Source organism: Pongo pygmaeus, chromosome 1 (assembly GCF_028885625.2).
Source record: "Pongo pygmaeus isolate AG05252 chromosome 1, NHGRI_mPonPyg2-v2.0_pri, whole genome shotgun sequence".
In the NCBI taxonomy this organism is placed as follows: Eukaryota; Metazoa; Chordata; class Mammalia; order Primates; family Hominidae; genus Pongo; species Pongo pygmaeus.
Window position 1 is genome coordinate 68119976 of NC_072373.2, and position 15717 is coordinate 68135692.

Genomic DNA, 15717 nt, shown 5'->3' on the forward strand with positions numbered 1-15717 from the left:
CACAGCTGAGCAGGGCACACACACCCGAGCAAAATGCACACACACCTGAGCAGTGTACACACACCTAAGCAGGGCACACACACCTGAGCAATGTTCACACATCTGTGCAGGGCACACACAGCTGAGCAGGGCACACACACCCAAGCAAAATGCACACACACCTGAGCATTGTACACACACCTGAGCAGGGCACACACCCAAGTAGGGCACATACACCTGAGCAATGTTCACACATCTGTGCAGGGCACACACAGCTGAGCAGGGCACACACACCCTAGCAAAATGCACACACACCTGAGCATTGTACACATACCTGTGCAGAGCACACACACCTGTGTAGGGCACACACACCTGGGCAGAGGACACACACCTATGTAGGACACACACACCTAAGCAATGTATATACACCTGTGCAGGGCACATACACCTGGGCAGAGTACGCACACAAGCAGGGTGCACACGTCTTTGCAGGGCACACACATCTGTGCAGGGTACACATACCTGAGCAGAGTGCACACAGCTGAGCAGGGCACACACACCTGGAGGTGGCTCACACCAGCAACACCAACCTCACAGCACATGTACAGCACCAAAGCCCGGGTCTCTGCTGGTCTTGGATGTTTGCAGTACGTCCTTCCACCTCACTGTGCCCTGATGCACACTCTGCTCAATTCCCATGGCCCTGCCTATGCCTACCCACATTTCATTCATTCTTTCATTCCAGAAATAGTGAGTTTCTACTCTGGGCCAAGCGTTGTCCCAACTCACATCTCTCTAAACCCACTTCTCCCCCAGGCTTCCTCATCTCAGTAAATAGAACCACCCACTCCTAAGTGACAGCCAGTCCTACCCATCCACATTTTTGGATACCTGTGTGTATGTGTTTTTAACCCAAACTCATGAGTTCAGGGAAGGTGGAGTAGAAATTACTCAAGGCCCAGAGAATATTCCAGAGAGGAATATTCCCTATCAATCTTTGGCATTTCCCTATGAACCCTTTAACGATTTGGAGGGGAATTTTTCTCTTTCACTCACAGAAGAGGGATCCAGGGGCCAGGCCTTTGTTATAAAAGGCAAAGGCAAGATGATGGCCGTGCAGAAGGGAGGTCCCCCCACACACACACACAACCCTGGCACGCCCCACAAGGAAAGGAAGAGGCTGCCTGGGAGCCCTTCACTGGAGCTCTAGCCAACCAAGGGCTCCTCCCTTACTAGCTTCAAGTAACAATGACAGGGTCATTGCCAGGATAGACTTCCACCCCCTTGGGGGTCTCGGACCCTCCCACAGATGCCCCAGCACCACTCACCACTCACACAGTCCTCATGCAGGCCCCGACGCAACAACAGGAGTTATGTGGTTCTACGGTCACTTCCCAGCCTCTTCTCCAACATCCCCCTGTGTCACCACGCAGGGACCAGGCCACACAGGGCCCAGGCCGACTACCTGTAGCTCTACCACAGGTCCAGGCTAGATCCCTGAAGCAGTGGACTCACCACTCTCCTTTATCACATCCTGTTTCTCTTCCTAGTCCACTTCAACTGGGTTCTGTTCCAACCTGGCCACGAAAATGGCTCTTGTAAGGTCACTAACAGCTTTCATTTTGCCATATGCAGTGGTCCCTTTTCTGTTCCTCATTCTATGTGATTTTTCTACAGTATGTAGCACTGGCACCCACTCCTCCTTCCTGCAGTTTTCCTTCACAGGTTTCCAGCACACTATGCCTCCTGTTCTTTCTCTTGCCTCCTGGCTGCACTCCCTTGGTCTCCTTAGCTGGTTTCTCCTCTTAAGCAGAAGGAGCACTGTCAGCCTCTGTCCTCAGCAGCTGGGTCTCTGGGTCATCTGACCCATACTGACGACTTAAATACCATCTAAATGCAAATAACCTTCCCCAATCATTGTTTTAATTCTGACTTTTCTGAGCTCCTGATGCAGGTAACCAATAGCCTATTCAACACTTGGATGCCTTAGAAGTATCTCAAAATGAACTTTAGATTTCCACCAGTTTCCAGGGATCCAGTAACTACCACCACTCCCCAACCCATTGCTTAGTCCACAAAACCTTAAAACCTGGGATCAATTTTTGTTTCTTCCCTTTTATTCATCCTCACCCCTGCCACATTTAATCCATGAGCTCATCCTGTTGGCTCTCTCTCCAAACTACCGACTGAATGGGATTACTCATCCCCTCCATTTCCCCCACCCTAGTCTAAACCCCCATTACCTCTCACCTACTTTACTCTGAGAGCAGACTCTTTCCCTGCCTCCACTCTGGCCCCTACAGTCCATTATGCTCCACGGAACAGAGTGACCTTTTTAAAAGTGTAAATCATATCCTGTTCATCCTTCCACTTGAAGTTCTCTTGTGATTTCAGCTAGAATAAAAGCTAAACTCTTTCACCTGGACTTTAAGGACCTCAGAGTTGGCCCCTGCCCCCTCCCCGGCCCTGTCTCTATTTCCCCTCATTAATTACACACCAGCCACACTCAACCTTGCTGGGGAACACTCTTCCTTCAAAATGTCACATGACTGTCATCTACACACTTAGGTCTTGGCTTAAACAGCTCCCCTTCAGAGAATCCCTTCTGGCTTGACATAAGCTGCTCCCACCCAGCTCCTGTACTTCTCCACCATAGGACCCTGTTTCATTTACTTATAGCACCTGTCACTATCTGAAATGATGTGCATGTTTATTATCTATCTCGCTCACTGAAATAACAGTTCCATGAAAACAGACTCTGTCTTGCTCACTGCTGTATTCTCAGGAACAGTTCCCAGCATGGAGTAGGTACACTCCTATAACCAATAGTTCTGTGAGTTGATGAATTGGCTGTTAGCACAGGAGCTCAGGGATCAGTGAAGGGGGCAGCTGACTCACTCGATCGAAGGCATGTTGGGTGCAGACATCGGGCTGACCTCCTTGGCCTTCTGCAGTGCATGTTTCTGGTTGAAGGCCTCTTCTTCCTCCTGTTCATCCTAGACACAAAGCAGAGATGGCTTTGCCTGGGATCCCCAGGAAGGAGAGTAGCTTCCCTTGGCTCTCCTAAGGAGGAGTTCTGAATACCAAGTGAAGTGAGGAAGACACAGGAAGACGATAAACAAGGCAGCGAGATGTTAGGTTGGCTCAGAGACTTCTGATGGCCAGAGGCCAGGCCCCTTGGGAGTCAGTAGCCTCACAGCTCCAGCGTGGCCAGCAATCCTTGTCTCCATCCTGGAGCCATCCACAGGCTGCTCATGAGAACCAGGAGAAGTCTACCCCAACCCCTAGCCCTCAGTGGAGCTGGCTATGGCTGTGGAGGTCAGTGGCAGGAGCTGACACTTCTCAGATGTCCTACAGTGTCTGGAAGTGATGGAGCACGGGCCTTCCAGGCAAGGACCCCGCTAAGTAAAGTGCTGAGGCTGAGTGCCCCATTGTAGTGTCTTCTCTGCACAGCTATGTGGGTGCTTAGGCAGAGATCTCATCCCTTCAGCAGCATTCCTGCAAGTGTCCCCTCTATGTGATGAACTCAAGGAAAACCAGCTCAGGTAAAATGACTAGAGCTAATAAGAGCACATACATCTTCAGAGCATGCTATGGTTTTCACAGACGTTATTTTACTTGATCCTCACAGTAATCCTGTGAGGTACACAGTGCAGATATGGCATTCCTGTCTCATGCATGAAGAAACCAATCCTAATGGAGATCAGGAGTCCAAGCAAAGCCAACACAGCCAATGGCAGGTGTGGGACTCAGACCCAGTTTCTCAGCTACTAAAGCTGGTATTTTTCCTACCATATATGCAGATAAGAAGACCCTCAAGGATGTAGAAAGATCATCAGAGAATGCATGGAAGAAGCTCAGAAACGTCAGCAGGATGCTATGCACCTCTGCCCAAAACCAAATTGGCACCCTCTGTGGAGAGAAGGGTTTTTACTCATCTCTGTAGACCATCCCACTGCTGTTAATATTGCCTCCCCACACTGGGGAAATTAATCAGAGAAAAGAAGGGAACAGTTCTGTGAGAAATTTAGTATCTGGCTTCATTGAAATTTCCCCAAAATGACCTTTGCCTACTGGAATATCCCAACAGCCATAGCCCAGGAACTGTGATGGCCCTGACCTCTCTCTCACCAAAACCCAGAAGGGTTAAGTCATGTGATTCAGGTCACACACCCATAGGCTGCAGTAGCAGAGGTGGAACTTAAAACCAGGGCTCTAGAATTTTCTTGACTCTCCATGATGATCCTGGAAAGGACTCCTTTGAGGGCTCATAGAAATTAAGATGTTATTTTCTGTGTTCCTTGAGGCCCCCTGGGCTAGGTTGAGGCTCACCAAACTCAATAAAAGTGAACCAGCCTTCCGTCATGGGTGTGTGGCTATCCAACTGTCCAGAAGTTTCCAGAAAGGGCCTTCCTGGCAGGCCTGAGTCAGACAATGTAGGCTTTTGGAGAGAGTTCCAAAGGCCAAAGGGTACCCAATGGCACTAGAGAAACATCAGATCCCCAGAAAACAATGCTTACCTTGGTCAGTTCCTGGGCGTTGGCGAGATTATCCACAGCGATAGCCAAGAACACATTCAGTAGCGTGTCTGGGGTGATGAATTAAGGATGGGCAAATAAGAAAAGCAAAAGTCTTCAGCGAGGCTGAGAGGCCACCTGATAATCTTTCCTGCCTGGGACACTAACAGGAACAGAAGCTACCCTGAAGAGTCACTTAAGCAGGGGCTGTGAGAACAGAGAGGGAGATGTTGTACAACTCTGTTGAAAGGAGAAAGAGGACATTTCTTCCCTCCTTCTGCATATCATCTCTTTACCCAGGATAAAGAAATACCTGAATCAAACCATCTGGGGGCCAGATGGGGTGAGGAAAATTACGATACTGTGAAAAATTATTATTTGATCTTTAACTGTGTTTCCTAGCATACAACTCTTAAAATCCTTAGAAATTCCAAAGTGTTATCTGGTAGCCCCTAGGTAGCTTCTGGATGGGGGCTGGTCACCAAACCAAGGCATGATTAGAGAGTTAGAACTTTCAGCCCTACCCCCACAACCCCTGGGGAGGGGGGAGGGGCTGAAGGTTAAGTTGATCACCAATGACCAATGGCTTAATCAATCATGCCTATGTAATGAAGACTCCATAACAATCCAAAAGGACAGGGTTCGGAGAGCTTCTGGATAGCTGAACATGTGGAGGTTCCTGGAGACTGGCACTCCCAGAGAGGATATGAAAGTTTTGTGCCCATCCCCCATGCCTTTCCCTCTGCCCCTCTTCAACTGCATCCTTTGTAATATCCTTTATAATAAACCAGTAAATGTGTTTTCCTGAGTTCCGTGAGCCATTCTAGCAAATTAACCAAACCCAGGAAGGGGGTTGTGGGAACCCCGAATTATAGCCTTCAAAACACAGGTAAAGTAACCTGAGGCATGCAATTGTCATCGTAAGGCAGGGGCAGTCTTGGGGATTGAGCCATCGACCTGTGGGATCTGATGATATCTCCAGGTAGATAGCGTCAGAATTGAATTAGAGGACACCAACTAGTATCCACTGCAGGATTGCTTGCTTGTTAGTGAGTAAAAAACCCCACACATTTGGTTACAGAAGTCTTCTGCATTAATTGTTGATGAGTAAGGGAACAGAAAAAGCACTTCGAGTTTGTTCAGCCACATTCAAAAGGTCTTTAGACAGCTGTGGCCTCTACCCATAGCAATAACAACTAAGAGAATCACTGAACAAGATGTGTAGGGAGCTCAGTGTGGGAGCTCATCTCCCCATTCTGGGAGGCTGGAATTGAATCCCACCTAGACCAATGGGCATCACACCATTCTGTCCTTAAAGACAAAAAGAATGAGATTCCAGAGCCCCTGTTACTGAGCATCTCCCAATGAGATGCTAACTTCTCCCATTCTTCTTGTGAGGGTCCTGAAGGGTTCCACGTTTCATTTAACAAAATGTCACACAGCAGACATGATTCACTATGAAATCTATTCCTATGCCATACTCTAGTGCCTGAAGTCTCAATTTCCAACTCTCTTCAAAGCCTATGTGTTGTGGAACATAGAACTGTTCTAGCATCAAAGCCTAGCTCTGACTACCCCCAGAATATCAGGAAAATGATGGTGCTATTGGGACACATGGAGCTTCCATGTCTGTGACTTACTGCCTAGTGTTCTTTTCATGAGTTTCTCATATTGAGCTTCTAGTCTGACCCAACCTCTAGATGTTTTCAGGGCAGAAAACGTAAAACAGCATATCTTCTCTATGAAACTATGGAAAATGCAAAAATACACCTGCGTCCCATGGTTCTGCCTTTCTGTTCTACTAATCCCAATTCACGGCCAACCCAACTCCCCAAAAGCATCTAACAGTTGTATAGAAGTTTGGAATTATAAATCACATGCAAATAAATTATCTCATTTAGTATTCACCACAAACAAAGGAGATAAATATTATTATTCTCCTTTCAGTTGTAAAAAATAGAAGCTTGGAGTGATTAAGTAACTTTCCCAAGGCCACACAGCTGATACACAGAGTTGCTGGGATTAAAACCTAAATCTCCTGTTCTAGATCTTGTGATTGGATAGGGCACTGGAGTTAGATGGAACTGGACTTTAGTCTCCCTTTACAATTTAGTAGTTATTTTACTCGAGATATTTTTTCTCTGTCTTGTAAGGATTAGATGAAATAGTGCCTATGAAGCACTTAGTTTAAGGTCTCACGTCTAGCCCAAATACAATACATATTTGCTATAATTAGCAGTAATAGCATTAATCCTAACACTAATTTTTTGAGATCTTACTATGTGGTAGGCTCTGTTCTACATTAGCATGTAATTAATTCATTAGTGGTATAATGTGCCTATTTCAGCCTACAGTGATCTCTGCTTTGTCTAATGTTCCCCAGCTCATAGTACCTCCAACCATTCAATGTAACAGCCTACGTTATTCTTTGCATACACGACAGATTTGGATAATACTCTATCTTGTTTATGTTTGTATTCTTTACCCAACTAGTACATAAAGTCCTTCAGATCAGGATCCTTATTTACTTTAGTACACCAAACAATGTCCACGCCCCTGTCCCACCAACCCAAGCTCTAGCACCACCACCACCAATGCCTCCTCAAATGCTGGTCCAGGAAGGCAGGCAGCTTGAGGAGGTGCATCTTAAAAAGGATACAGTTGCCAAACAAGGTGAGCACAATGAAGTAGATGGCAGACCACATGCCTGAGCTGACCCCGCCCTGGGAGCGGATCCCATTGTACATCACCTCATTCCAGTCCTCACCCGTCAGGATCTACACAAAGCAAATGACAGGCGCATCAGAAACCTGGGCTGGAGGAGAAAATAGAGCCAATGCCAAGGGCAAATTCTGGGCCTGTGTCTTTTGCATCTACTCCCTTGCTTGACAATCTTGCCAGGGAGTTAAAAAAAAAAAAAAAAAGTCATTCCCATAAATAATCCTAAACTTTCTTTTCATATGGAAAAGAATTTTAGGCATTGAAAATGGAAGGAGAGCATCAAAGGGAAAGGTTCTGTTCCTCCAACTTCAGAATGTCTCCCACCTCCAGTTTTGCAAGGTCCTTGTGGAAATGACACAGATCAGGTGGTCTGGTCATTACCTAACTGTCCTCAGAGCTGCCCAGATACAGGGTCTGGAACAGCAGCATGATTGGAAAGAGCCTTGTGGACTGCAGTTCAGGAAACTTGGGTTGTGGTCCAACCTCAGATTCTGGCCAAATAGTATTTTTCTTTAGGCCTAAGACACTATTGATTTTGAGTTTTCCCCATGATTTAAACAGCTGAGTTTTGGGGGGAGTAGGGGTGGAAAAGAGACCTTGTTAAATAAACACCATTTAATGGATACCTCATTAAATGGGTTAGAAGATGCCCCTAGATTTCAGAAAACCATAGATGTGATTCTTGGCTGAATGCCTCAGACTCAATGTCTCCTGCAAACTCACAGGTGTGAGAGAAGGACAGTAAGATGGTCCCAAGAGAGCTCTCTTACTATTGGTAAGAACAAAGCCACAGAAGTTCTAGGGATTACTGTAGTAATGACTGCTCAACTACAAAGAGTGCCTCAATCCCCTGGGAGGCGCCTGGAAAGGAAAAACAGAATTATCCTGAAACTCATCCTTGTCTTGCAGTGTGCAGTCCAAGGGACCCCATGCAGCACTTGTGAACCATCAGCTGGCCTCATACCTGGAACACGGTCATGATGGCTGCAGGGAAGGTGTCAAAATTTGCCGAAGGAGTCCCATCATTAAAGTTAAACCTGAAAAACAAAATTAGAGAAAATAATGAAACGAAAATCTCACATACCAAGTTTTCCATCCCCCAAGACCACAGCTTTCATCATTTCTTTTCTCCTTTCTTCTACAACCCCCCTCTTCCCTACTTTTTCCCCATTTCACATAACTTACAAAGACTGTAACAGTGACTACTACTGATAAACTATGCACTTTGAAGGATGTGCCCACGCTGCACATTTCAGGGATAGCACCAAAGAAATCATTCCCCGGAATGAGAACCCTGTACAGCATGAAAGGAATAAAAGCAGAGACGTTTACTCCACATATGCACTCACTCAGTGGTTAATTCAAGCCATGGGCAAAGGCAGACAGGATAGTAACATGGTGATCGAGTTAATGACCCTAGCCCAACACAGGCTATGACTGGGTTTTGAGCCTCCTTTGGATGGAAAGCTTCTGGGCACTTACCTGCCTCCAAATAACTGCATTCCTAAGAGAGCAAAGACAACGATGAAGAGGAAGAGGAGGAAAAGTAAACTGATGATAGACTTCATTGAGCTCATCAAGGAGACCACCAAATTCCGTAGGGAAGCCCAATACCTACAAAACCCAGACAATGTGACAGCTGTGAACACTGCATACCAAGTCACCCCCCAAGCCCAGCTCAGCATATGCCTGGTAGTCTATGAAATAAGCTGCATTTGTATATTTGTAGGAAGTAAAAAGGGCAGCAACCTATTGCTCCCCTTGGGAATGTGGCACCATAGATATTTTTGTTTAATCTTTGGATAAGAAGGAAGAGCTAAAGAATAGAAAAGGGGTGGGGCAGGGAAGGGATACTTTCCCCCTAAGGGGGAAAAAGAAGATGGAAGAAAATATAAGGCAGAAAAAAGGTTCTACTCTCAAAGTCATTGGGAAAAATCCAAATTCTGATCACTTACTTGGTTATTTTAAATATTCTTAGAAGCCGGAGGGCTCGCAAGACACTGATTCCAAAAGATGTACCAGGTCTGAAGATTGCCCAGACCACTTCAAAGATACTGCCCACTGTGACCTAGAGAGGCAATGCCAGCCACAGTGAGAGGAGGAGGAGGAGGAGAAGAGGGGGCATTCTAGCACCCAGCACACCATCAACAGCTCTCAGTGGGGGATGGGGAAATAAAAACTCTCCTCTCCCACCAGCCCTACCTTCAGTAGAACTACCTATGTGGGAAGCTGCCACCTCTCTCTCATTGCTCTCCAATCCCCTTCCTAAATTTAATCCTTCATACTGTAGATTGGCTTACTGACTCCTGTCCTTGGTGAAAACTACAACAGCCAGTTGCTACTTCTGCTGCTCTGACAAAGGAGTGGTACTCAAACCAAGGAAACTGATCTGGATTAGTACAAGTTGCTTCTCAATACAGAAATCTCAGAGAAGGTCTACATTCTCTCATCATCCTAAAATTTAGTGCTAACAAGAACGTTTTGGTCCTTGATATAATAAATATCTTTCAGTCATGGAGGTCTTGCATCCCGCAATGTGACAGTTCATGGTGATGTAGGATCTGATTGCTACAAGATGCAGCAATTTCAGATGAACATTTCTATTTCCTTTATTTTAATTATATATTTATTGAATGTCCACTATGTTCTAGATAGTGTGCTAGGAGAAACAACAACTATTAATCCTGATAGCAATGCCGAAAGGTATGGACACAAAGAAACTGAGGTTAAAGTGATCTCTCACTAGCTGTTATGCCTGAAAATTGCCCGTACTCAGAACCATATGTTCCAAGTTAAAATGTAGATTAGCAAGTGTTCAAAATCTTTAGCACCTAACTGAAGCTTTGGCAGAAAAAGTAGTGGGATTGGCAGAAAGAGAAGTGGTTCAGGAGCCCAAAGTTCTGCGACCCAGTTCTGCTGCTAACTGGGTGTATGAACTTGGGCACAGTAGCTTCTATTTATTCTTGTGTAAATGGGAAGGCTAACTCCTGAAATGTAATATAGTTCATAGGACTCCTGTAAGCGTCAGGGGACAAAAATAAAAGATACGTGAAAGCACCTTGAAGTGTTAGCACAATGTATACATTTAGATATCCATACTATTTAGAAAGTAAACAGCTGACTGAGATATTCTCTGTGGGGACTTGCTAATATAAGGGTGTGTGTGTGTGTTTGAATGAGGGTCTATTTAGATAATTATCCCAATTTTAAACTGAAGTAGAAAAACAAATATATAAGCTTCTCTTTCCTATGGAACCACCTCTAAAATCAAGTCCTTTGTCCTTTTCAGGCTTCCCCCAAGATAATAAGTGGTTCAAAACTCTGGCTATGGGTAGCTTTGTAAACTCTCATGGAGCTATACACTTAAATGTACCCTCTATAATGTATGTGTTACATTTTAATAAAAATATTGAAAATCAAAGAGCTCAGAAAAACAAACAAACCCTGCATGGGAAGGATTCACTCACTTCTGAATTCCCTTTAGCTAATCTTATCTATTCCCCTTTTACATATTCTGATTTCAGTGCCTCATGCTGAGGAAGGAGTAAGCTGCTTATCTAAAACCAGGGCATATCAACACGAAGCAGGAGCAGAGGCAGGCTTCCAAGGACTTACCCCAAAATCAAAGCAGTTGAATGAAGAGTGAAAATAAAGGCGAGGCCCCATGCCATACATCTTCAGGGACATCTCCAAGAGGAAGAGTCCCAGAAACAGAAATTCTGCATAGTCTGGAAGTATTAAAAGTAGAGCATTGGTTCCACATGTGGGGTGGGCTCATGCACTTCTCAGCTAACACACCCACCTACAGAGGATCTCACAACAACACATGTCAGGACATTCGGTGGCCACATCAGGCCAGGGCTGGACAGAGCCTAATGATGTCCGAATACCCTCTGACCCAGGCCAAGTCCCAGGCACACTCAAGAGATCAGCATTGCTCTCTTTCAATAGGTAGGCCTGTCACTGGCCTTTATATGGTAGAGGGCCCTCGGGGGGAAAGAGAGGACTTACTACGGCTTTGATCAAAGAGCTGGATTCCTCCCCACATGCCTGGCAGGGACAGGCCCCTGACCCTCACTCACACCCAGTGGCAGTCTAATCTGGAGCTGACCTATAAGCTCTTCTTCTGGTCTATTTGAGATCTCCATTGCCCTGAGAACTTCCTGCCCAGGATTTCAATGATCAAAACTCCTGATCATTGAGCCTCCTTAAGAAAGGAAGTGAAGGCTTTATGGTACCCAAAGGTATAACGCTATGCTATCTTGTTGATTCATCAACAATGATCTGTTTACCTAAAGAATGAAAGCTGGAAACAGTCATGAGATACTCCAGCCCCCTTGAGGACGATGTGGCCTCCCTCACAGCGTGAAGAGGTAGAACCTCTCCTAGCAGGGTGCTTTGCTGTCTTGCGTTCACACACACATCAAGCTGCCCGACATGGGGACCAGCAGAGGAGGCTTTAGAGAGAGGCTTTACTTACAGAGGAGGTGGGTGAGCCACTGGGGCTGGTTGTGATGGACAATGGCCACACAGGCAGTGTTGAGTGCCACAAGGCTCAGCACAATCCAGTAAAACACCTGGGATTTAACCATGTGGCGAATGGAGATGCGCAGAAGCCTTTCCTTGTGCCGGAAATAAGAGACCCCGTCTACCTTTGCACTTTTGATACTGGCTCGGGCCAGAGGTGTGCCTAAGCGGGAGAAGTAAGGAAGAATGAGGCTGCAAAATATCCTGTGGTCCGGGCCAGGGAGCATTCGAAGGGCAAGATTGGCTGCTCTAGTCCCAGGGCAAGGTGTCTGCCACATTGCAGGTGTGGGGAATCCCCATCTTATGGGCTCAGTAGTTTCTATAGGCAGTGACCCTGTTTTTCCTCTCTGGGCACTCTCAGTCCTAAGAAATGGGAAGATTCCCCAGGCAGGACACCAGCGTCTTGAATCTTAATAGGATTGTGTTTATGTTTGCAACAGACTGGGCTTCTTTCTGCCCTTTCCTTTTAAAATAGCTTCAAGCACTGGAATTCTTCTGCTACACTGGTGATATTTCTACCACTGGTGGCACAAAACAGCAATGAGCGTTGTAAGTCTCTTCTGCTTTTGAGGATGGAACAAGACCTTTCCCTTCTTCTGGGGAGGAAAACCCTGCCATCAGCCAGAATCTCTAGAAGCACCTGAGATGGAACACTTAATGTTAAAGAATTGCCAATCAGAATTAGTTTAAATTTCACATGATGGAAGTAGGTGGGGGCTACTGTTGTTAAGCAGATGGCTTCAAGATCTCACATCCGTGTCCCTGGAAGCAACAGGTCCTCAGGATCCTTTGAACAATGTCCCAAAGTGGGTTCTCATCATCACTCCCAGGAGAGGGCGGATACTTCTGCAAATGGAATACATCTGCCACACCTGAAAAACTTGGGTTGGATTCTTAGCCCTAAATCCCATGTTTCATGTGAACAGCATCCCCAGGTCCTTTTTTTTTTTTTTTTTTTAAATAAATCATTGTAATCTAGATTCGATTTCCACTCTTTTCCTTAATTACATTCCTAAATTCTGGACTGTTTGGATTCTTTCCCTCCTTGTGGTGCTTCTCAAAGGACAGGATCTCCCTTTTCATGGGAGATTCAGAGCAGTAAAAGATCTAACTGGATCCACTTACCCACAGAGGAGATATCAACACAGTGCTCATCACTGGAGTCTCGAGTCATGGCCTCTGTCCGGCTCCTCTTGATGGTTGCCCTTCGAAGCACTGCACCAGGGAAAGGGAAGACCAGTGAGAGGCCACAAGTACACCCAGACCATTCTGGACAAAATTTTGAGGAATGCAGGCAAGAGGCCTTGTGTGAGGCCCCTGTAACACAGGCATCTATCTGCCTTTAATACCTGAGCCAGGGTAACAGAAATCAAGGATGTCTACCGGACCACAAATGCTGTGCTCACCAGCACCTTCCTGCAACACAAGGGCTCTGGAAGCCATGCTAGAGCCTATCTAAATGCAGGAGGTAAACAGGCACTCTGTATCCATCTGTCCTGGCTCTTCATCTACAATGCCACTTCCTGGTAATGAAAGTGGTCTCAAGGTGATTCCCACACATTTTAAGAGAAGGTCCCTTTAGATAGCATTGGTTGTAGGATGGCCTTTTCCTTGCTCAGTATCAATCACATGCCCTGGAACAAAGCAACTCTTGGGTTTCATTTTCATCACTTTAAAAGGCATTTAAATATGTGACTCAATTCTCTTCATTTTAAAGCATGAGGGATTTTATGACAGAAAGACTCTCATTTCAAATCCCAGAACACCGTCCTTCATTTCTTTCTCCCCTTCTGATCAAGAGAGATTGCCATCGCCTAAGAGGGGGCAAATGCAACTGGAATAAGGCATCAAAACATTTCCTTACCTTCTAAGGCAGATGTTCCAGCATTTTTATTTTCTTCAGCGAGCATGACTTCCTCTATATGGAAACAAATGGTTTGGTAAATTATCTGTAAATGCCAAATTATTCTGCAAGATGAAAATCCCTCAGGGACAACTCCAGCTCAGGGCAACAGAGAGAGAGCAGAGTTCAGAGCCTGTCACAGGCACCAGCATCAGAAAGAAAACAAGTGTCACAGAGGGTGCATGGAGAGCTCCTGAGAACAGAAAGGAAGCCTCAGGGAGGGGGTGCTTGGGGTAACAATCAGTTCTGTGTCTGATACACCTGTTCAGGAGGATACTTGTGAGAAGAGAGGAAGAGGCTAAAATCCTTGACAGGAATGAAAAATTTCCATTTCCGTTTTTAATTCCACCCAGCTTCCTGTCTTTCCTAACTCCTTGAACTTCTAGCAGCAACAGCTTCCTTAGCTTCTCTTGCCAGTGGCCATGGGTTATAATATCTACACCCTCATTCAGGAGCGGAGCCCATGTTTTGCGCTTTATTCTATGTCTCTGAGGAGGAGTCAGAGGAAGATGCCCAAAGGTCCTCAGAGACAGGAAGGGGGCTTGTGGGTTTCCTCCTGTCCCCATCGCTTCCATCCTTTGTTGGTTGACCAGAGCCTGAGCCAAAGAGGCTTGGGCCAATCATGAATTTGTCCCTAAGATAAAATAAAAAAAGTATTTGGTTTTTGTCTCTGGTTCCTGGCAGTCTTTCATATGCTAATGAAATGACTCATGGAGGAGAGAGGGGCCCTGGATAGGTTAGAGGAGGTAGCTTGTAGCCAGAACAAACAGCCACAGGACTAGAGGCTAGAACTTTCAGCCTCCCTCTACTCCCACTTCTAGGGAGGAGGGGGCACTAGAGATGAGTTTAATTGCCAATGGCCGATGGTTTAATCGAGCATGCCTATGTAATGATGGGCATGCTAAATGTTGGGGTTCAGCATGTTGGGGTTCAGGAGGCATCTGGGTTGGTAAACACATCAATGAGCTGGGAGGGTGGTGTTCCCAGAGATGACATGAAGCTCTGCGCCCCCCACCACCATACCCTGCCCTATACACCTCTTCTATTGGGCTGTTCCTGAGTTGTATCCTTTATAATACAGTATGGTTTTTCCAAAGTTCTGTGAGTCATTCTAACAAATTACTGAACCAGTGGGGAGTGGGGGGATGGTTGTGGGAACCCCAGATTTGTAGTCAGCCAGGCAGATATGTTGGTTGCCTGGAGACCCCACTTTTGGCTGCCATCTAAAGTGGGGGCAGTCCAGTGGAACCGAGCCTTTAACCTGTGGGGTCTATGCTAATTTGAGGTAGTATTTAGTGTTAGAATTTAACTGATTGTTGAACACCTAGTTGGTGTTAGAGAACTGAAGGACTGGTTGATGATGAAATAATATATTTGCTTGTTGGAGTTCTAAAATGACACCAGACAGTCCCCTGTACTCTTCCCACTTGGCGCCCCCAGGAGCAGTCCCATACTCTACTGAGGTGGCATCATCTGAAGGGGAATATTTTCTAAGACTTGTTAGACCAAACCTCACTAGCATCCCTCCAAGTGCACCAACAAAACAGCCCTTCTCTCCCAAGTCTGGTGGGATCCTGCATGCCCTATGAGGAGTGACGGGATGAGTTTTGAGCTCAACCCATAGGCCAGGGAGCCGGAGACCTCGGTAAACATTCCCTAAGATCCCAGCTGCTGGGGGAGAGCTAGCCTCAGACCCTACTAAACAATGGTTTAATTTAAACACTTTTAACAAGTAAAAGGACATTAGGAAAGGTTAAAGTCATTACCATAATTCCAGCTACAGATAAAACTGAGAGTACATAATGTATTTCCTAGGGAGGGGAATATTTTAAGGCTTAGATGGTACTCACCAGATGGCCATTATTACCAAGTCATAAATGTTTGCTTTCTCTTTTAAGTATAGCCTCTGGCAAAACGCTAAATTAACAGATTAAGTGTTATTGGTGCGGCACTCCTTCCGCAGACATAAAGGGTTTTTAAGTCATTTTATAGGACATGTTTGGAGGGCATCATTTAAAAATTAGGAACTTGTTAAAATACCTCATAGCAACTTTAATTATCTTAGCCAGA

The 15717-nt window shown here is 45.8% G+C and overlaps 1 protein-coding gene across 1 annotated transcript in view; it reads right to left on the bottom strand.

Annotated features, from left to right (window-relative positions):
- The window catches only part of LOC129044592 (voltage-dependent R-type calcium channel subunit alpha-1E), a 334968-nt gene that overhangs the window by 72569 nt on the left and 246682 nt on the right, over nucleotides 1-15717 (bottom strand). The window contains exons 9-18 of the mRNA XM_063648347.1: nucleotides 13609-13662; nucleotides 12870-12959; nucleotides 11698-11907; nucleotides 10833-10945; nucleotides 9173-9285; nucleotides 8700-8831; nucleotides 8182-8254; nucleotides 7156-7273; nucleotides 4500-4567; nucleotides 2878-2975 (exon numbers count right to left, since the gene is read on the bottom strand). Coding sequence (XP_063504417.1) covers nucleotides 2878-2975; nucleotides 4500-4567; nucleotides 7156-7273; nucleotides 8182-8254; nucleotides 8700-8831; nucleotides 9173-9285; nucleotides 10833-10945; nucleotides 11698-11907; nucleotides 12870-12959; nucleotides 13609-13662 — 1069 coding nt within the window. The remainder of the gene's footprint in view (nucleotides 1-2877; nucleotides 2976-4499; nucleotides 4568-7155; nucleotides 7274-8181; nucleotides 8255-8699; nucleotides 8832-9172; nucleotides 9286-10832; nucleotides 10946-11697; nucleotides 11908-12869; nucleotides 12960-13608; nucleotides 13663-15717) is intronic.